The sequence below is a fragment of the Heliconius melpomene genome, chromosome 8 (genome assembly GCF_056956725.1).
Source record: "Heliconius melpomene rosina isolate 202511_hmr_F chromosome 8, ASM5695672v1, whole genome shotgun sequence".
NCBI lineage: Eukaryota > Metazoa > Arthropoda > Insecta > Lepidoptera > Nymphalidae > Heliconius > Heliconius melpomene.
In genome coordinates, this window is record NC_140396.1 from 1227859 (window position 1) to 1234587 (window position 6729).

General features: G+C 30.8%; 1 protein-coding gene across 1 annotated transcript; it reads left to right on the forward strand.

Moving 5' to 3' along the window:
* Positions 1–185: 185 nt before the first annotated feature.
* Positions 186–6571, forward strand: LOC146536607 (uncharacterized). The gene is made up of 9 exons (XM_085189735.1): positions 186–743; positions 1157–1336; positions 1812–2005; positions 2152–2285; positions 2803–2930; positions 4017–4254; positions 5670–5805; positions 5955–6036; positions 6412–6571. Exons 1-9 carry the CDS (start codon positions 186–188, stop codon positions 6559–6561), a joined length of 1800 nt encoding a protein of 599 aa, XP_085045861.1. The 3' UTR covers positions 6562–6571.
* Positions 6572–6729: the final 158 nt, after the last annotated feature.

Below are 6729 nucleotides of genomic sequence, written 5' to 3' on the forward strand. Positions count from 1 at the left end.
AATTTTGTTAGCGTAATTTCTTTTAATATTCAAATAAATTCAAAAATATTAATTGTAAAAATAAATTATTTTAGCAATTTTGACTTTATGGTTTGTCTGTGGTATAATGTAAAGAAAGACAAATTTATACTGTATATGAAAATTTTACATTACATTTAGACTTTAGAGTTTATTTTATTAACAGTATGGATATATATAAAGAATACATTTACAAATTAATAGAATTGTCTTTAAAAGAACCACATATTATTATAAAAGATGACGTGACACCAAAATTAAAAGATTACATTCATCTTTTAGATAACATTCAATTTAAAGATGGTTCATATCATACATATTATGGCGATTTAAAAAATATTTTGCATAGTTTTACCAATTACTGGACAGAAACGATGGACGATGCAATCAAAATATCTGACGAACTTACCAACTTTGTTACCATGAATGAATTGTTAACAATGATCGAAAAAACTACGTTAATACATGAAGAGAGACAAAATGATTTTGAAAAAGAATTCTTGCCAGCTAAAAATCCATTAGAAACCGAAATATTTGATAAAGTGCAGTTGAATTATACAAATTTCATAAATGGTCTATTTAGCGTGAAAGACAAGATTAAATTACTAGATAAACAAGTTAAAGTAGATGCTTTCGCAAAAGAACATTTGAAAGTATCTTTGAAGAGAAAAAATGACTTATTCTGTTTTACTCAGAATTTCATCTCAATGCAACTGAGTTCATTCGTTAGTAAAATTCTATATATTTAGAAACTTCTTGGGTTTTTTTGTTTAGACCCCATCTTGGTGGCTACATTGTGCTCGCGGTTAGCACCACAAACGAGGAACTGTATATAAGCTATTAACATAAGCGTGATCAACTTATTGAATACAGATTCAGCTAAATGTTTAGTTTCCTAATGCATAAAAAGTCTTTACTTATCAATAATTTTTCTTACTAAAATGCTTAAAAATCACAAATATTTTTTTAGGTATCGGTTGTATCTTGCACATAGTATGGTAGGCGGAGGGAACTTGGGTACTGTAAAAACGTTACGTTCCTATTAAGAACTTCTTCACTTTTTGATTGTTCTTATGTTATTTTAGACTAAAGAATAATTAAATTATTCTTACAATTTTTTCTCTAAAATATATTTTAGATAAGCCGAATCCATGTAAGTCTTGAGGAGATTGTAAATCGTTTCCGAAATAATACTCGTACAATGCAAGAGAGATCCGAAGTAAATATATCACGTTTATTGATACGTTTATATGAAAAGAATAAGGAACACCTCATGTTGTCACGAGAAGATATAAGGTCGTCAGCGGAGCTTGCTGAAGTTAGTTATAAATTCGTACTATGTAGAATAGAATTATTGATATATTTTTATGAAGGAGGGTACCTTCATCATCTTCATGAGGAGGTTGTGACGCGGGGGCACAAGCTTGCAACTGTAAACGCGAGTGGTAGTGGAGTCCATTCCCACTTGAGGAAATAAAATATATAATATTTTCATTTCCTCGCTCTGGTAACGAAGGACGGCGGCGTAGAGTTCCGCCACTCAACACGCAATGCCTCCAGAATTCGATGGAAAGTGGGGGACGGAAGAATCTTAATGGGAAAAGAGTGTCTTTACACTATATTGCTAGGCCTGTGGCATGTAGGTAAAATCATATACTCTCATTGCTATTTCAACCTTTACGCCACAACCATTGTTATCTAGAAATTCATGTAATTCATGAAATGTGACACAATGGCGTTATCTCTGGAACCTTAAGTACTTAACGTATACAAAATAGCCCAAAATTAACCAGGTACAAAGAAGCTTAGATATATTGAAAGATAAAATAGAAGATAGCAAACATATACCGATGAATCGTTTACAAGACGAATATGAATATTGGATGGTTAGAATGGGCGAGTTCGAGAAAATTGAAGGCATTATTAAGAAATTAGAAAATGAGGAACATAATCTTTTGGAACAAGAAAAAACTTATTTTGAATTAAAGTTAGTATAAAAAATAGTATAATAATTTAAATCGGCGCCTCCTGCAAACCGTCCAAACGCTCTGACATCTCTTAAGTGTGGATGAAAAATTCAAAATGAAAAATGTCAAAAATATTATAAAACAATACTTGTATTTACTTTTTAAGGAGTACACAAATACCCGCGCCCAAACAGAAATGTTGGGACAACATGAAAGATAAATTTAACAAAAATAAAGAAGAATTGAATAAATATAAACTAAATGCTGCTAAGACTCTGTTTACATTCTTTAACGTAACAGGTACCTATAACTAACTAATATTTTATCATTTCCCTGTATAACGAAATATTTAATATTTTCATCTCTTCGCTCTGGTGTCAAGGCAAAGCGCGGCGTTGAGTTCCGTTAATGTATAGAAATATCAGAATATCACTATAAATAATCTCTCCGTGTGGAACTTAATATTCCACTCTCAAAATGTACCTAAAGATACAGAAAAAAAAAAATGTATTAAAAAAAATCCCATTAACAGGACTTAATAAAATCAGTTAAGTACTTACCTACAGACAGACAACAGACGTCATCATAGAAATTGTCTGCTTTTATTATTAAGATATTTATTGATTTCCATTTATATATGACTTAATGGCGCAATAGCATTGCTTAGGACTGTAGACGCCGGACGTAGTTGTGAGTTCGATTTTCCACTCGGGGCCAATTATTAATTAAGTAGTTCTAATTTTTTCTATTCCTCCAACACGAGGACCAAAAAAAATATATTTTTTAAGATAAATATCTTTTTTATTTGTTTTCTTAGGTCTCGATCGTCTCTACTACTATGACAATATCGGCAAATATTTCGTAGATGACTTGGGACATCAGTGTTACGTTTTCAATTTTGGTTTAAACGTTTATCATGTGTCGTGTGATGGGGAATTTGTGGGAGTGAGTTTACTTTTTTACTGCTTTTGCACACTTTGAGGGTAGATAAAAAAATAAATTGATATTGAACTTTCTTATTTAAAACCCTCAAATACAGAAATATTAATTGTAGACAAATATGGTAGACTAGCGGACGCGCGCAGCTTCGCTTGCGTATTTAGGGGTGAATTCTAATAACCCATGAAATATGTATTCGATGAAATATTTTTAAGAGTCTAAATTTCAAATTTTATAAAAATCGGTGGCGATTTAAAGATATTTCCATACAAACTTTCAACCCCTTATTTGCACCTTTAGGGGGTGAATTCCAGAAAACCATGAAACACATGTTCAATTAAATATTTGTAAGAGTCTAAATTTCAAATATTATAAAAATCGGTGGCGATTTAAAAATTTTTCCATACAAACTTTCAACCCCTTATTTGCACCCTTAGGGGAAGAATTCTAGAAAACCATGAAACATTTGGTCAATTAAATACTTCTAAGAATCTGAATTTCAAATTTTATAAAAATTGGTGCCGATTTAAAAAAAAATCTATACAAACATTCAACCCCTTATTTGCACCCTTAGAGGGAGAATTTTAGAAAACGATGAAACACAATTAAATACTTTTAAAAATCTAAATTTCAAATTTTATAACAATCGGTGCCAATTTTTTATTTTTTTCCATACAAACTTTCAACCCCTATTTCACCCCTTTAAGGTTAAAATTTTTCAAAATCCCTTACGGCTGTGCGTGCGTCTTACCTCAGTCAGTGAGGACAAGATCTTTTATATATATAGATTTAGGTGTCGCTCTTTTTTGTGGTACAGTTTACACATAAACTCTCATTTCCGTTAAGAGAATCGAACTTACAACTATCGCCTAAAATACATGTAATTTCCAATTATCCCCTATGATGCCTTTTAATATAAATTTAAAGGCTGTAACTGTATATTTAAATTTTTTTTTTACTTCACTAGTGAGGATCGCACTCATAACCTGTGGCGCTTACAGTCGCATGCTTATATCCTTGCGCAAAACAACATTGTCGTTTAATTTTTAATTCAATATAGATTATAATAATTAAGTATATTATTTCAAACAGAAATCAGAAAAAGATAAATACTTCTACGACAACAACGGTCGTTTCATAGTGAATGAGAACAATGAGAAATTATATCAAATAGCGGCGTGCTCCAGTACTTACGCCTTACAAAATGGTTTATTTGTAAAATGCACGAAAGATTGTTATTCCGAGGGAGTTAATGAGAATTGTTGTATAGAAATAAAGGATTGTGAGAGGATGGCTATTTTGCCGAATATTGAAAATGTTGATATGAAAGGTAAGTGAAGGTTGAAGGGAATATTTTAGTTTTTTTTTCTTTTCTGTGTTTTTGAGGGTAGGTAGAAAAATAAATTAATTTTTAACAAAAACAAAAACCGACTTCTAACAACGAACTAAAAAGTGAAAAATAATTATATAAAGATTTTATAATTTTCAAGTCGGTGCCAAGTAAAACAAACAGGCTTAGTAATTAGATATTGTAGTAAAGGTAATGTAGCATTAGTTTGACACCGACTTCAAAATTATAAAATCTTTATATAATTATTTTTCACTTTTTAGTTCGTTGTTAGAAGTCGGTTTTTGTTTTTGTTAAAAATTAATTTATTTTACGATTTTTAGTGATGGGTAGATCTTAAAATGATGCTTCTTGAACGAGTGGTGATGGTGGTGGTAGTGGTTGTCAACGAGTGGTTGTGATTGTTCTATGTAAAACTTCATTTAATTAGCTATTATTTTTGTGCAAAGTTACATTTTGGTATATTGACAAGAACAAACATAAAAAGTATTCGGGTAAATTCGGAATCTCCCTTTTTTGAAGTTGGTTGAAAATGAGAACATCCTCTTTTTTGAGATTGGTTGAAAAGAAATGCAACGATCAGGAATCTCACTTCTGACATCAATTTAAAAAGTTTTTGCTTGTAACTATTACAGTATAATTAATTTTTGACCAAAAAAAACAAACTTTCTCAATTTTCTCCGGATTCCATAATCGAAACCTAACCAAACTTTCACCAAATTATCCTTGAAGTGTATCCTTTCAAATAAAAAAAGAATCATCAAAATCGGTTGGCGCGACATTGAGTTATTCGGCCATTAGTCGTGCACATGCATAATGCAAATTTAAGACTTATGTGATTTTCTCATGGATACCATTGTCAGACATGGACCAAAAAAAAATGGGACCATTCGGGAAGCTATACCTTTCAAATAAAAAAAAAATTATCAAAATCGGTCCACCCAGTTAAAAGTTATGAGGTAACAAACATAAAAAAAAATAAAAATAAAGAAAAAAATACAGTCGAATTGATAACCTCCTTTTCTTACAGAAGTCGGTTAAAAATATGATAAATCGTTCTCGGTTTTGCAACTTTATTTTTTTATATATCTCCAAGGTGTGTGATCATTAAAATGATTTTATTATATCTAACACAAGTAGTTTTTATTTATTTTTACATCATTTTTCACAGATAAACAGGATTTTAACAACCCACTAATTCGCTTTACGCTGTATCTCTCATAAAGCAGGGTAGACGCAGAGAAGTGTGTTAATTACACTGTTCTTTCTTTCCTTTTCGCCACTATTCGAGACATTGCTTATTCAGTGACAATGAAGAATGAAAGCCCTGAATTTATAATATTTATTTTTCTCAATGTTAAAACATTTACATAGCATAATATTAATTATACTAACAGGTAAATTAGACACAGAAGAAGCAAACTATCTATGGGATACATTCGGCCCCATCCTCCCCGACGTGCTCCGTGAGGTGGCGGAGGAAAAGCCTTACAACCCGATACATATATTGGCTCGTAAACTCTTGACTTATAGGTTTTTATATTTTAACATTGTTTATTATATTTTAACTATGATATTCATAATAACAAGTTTAGTATTAAGTTATTTTATGTATAAAAATATATATAACAAATATTTATGTAAATCATCCGACATTATAACGATAATGTTCTTTTCAAAAGGTATAGTGGTAAGAATGACATAAAGAAAAAGATACGGGAAGCCATTGAGTACCGTGAAAAAATACATCAAGATCGATTAAATGTTAGTTAACATTTATTTAATATCAGATTTTTTTATAGACAGAAACTAATAACAAGGATAAAGCTAAAACGTATATCAGCTTTACACTTTATCCCGCACACAGCAGAGTAGGCAGAGGGAACCTAGTGTTAGACACTCCGTACCCCACTTTCCGCCGAATTTCGAAGACATTGCGGGTTGAGTAGCAGAACTCAATGCCGCGCTTTGCCTCGACACAAATGACAATATACATTTAAATAAATATATCATTTTCTCGAGTGGGGATCGAACTCACAACCACTCACGTTTACAGTCACACACTTGTGCGCGCTACGACTGGCAACCTGGGAACTTATTGAATCATTAATAATATATATGTATTATATTTTTTATTAGAAAATAGAAGCTCTACACAAAAACTGGAAAGATAAGCAAGTTAAACGTCGTAAGCCAGAAGAGTCCGACGATACAGAAGACAAGTTTGTCTACAACACTTACGCGGCCCAGCAAGAATTTGCACGGAATATAGAGAATTATTACAATTAGAAAAAATATCTTTTTTTTTTAAATAAATTATTTCTTTATATAATTAAAATTATTTCTTTTTAAAATAAAAAGTAACAAAAGTATAAATAATAATGAAAAATAATTTGTTATATTTGTTATTACCACTTATTCATTGAAGTCGCATTTTTTTTAATTATGAAAAAATCA

Excerpts from the sequence above, each read along its gene's own strand:
- LOC146536607 (XM_085189735.1), top strand. The coding sequence starts at position 186 with ATGGATATATATAAAGAATACATTTACAAATTAATAGAATTGTCTTTA. Across the intron at positions 5,806-5,954 it reads CGTAAACTCTTGACTTATAG|GTATAGTGGTAAGAATGACA; the intron begins GTTTTTATATTT and ends TCTTTTCAAAAG. Across the intron at positions 6,037-6,411 it reads TACATCAAGATCGATTAAAT|AAAATAGAAGCTCTACACAA; the intron begins GTTAGTTAACAT and ends ATTTTTTATTAG.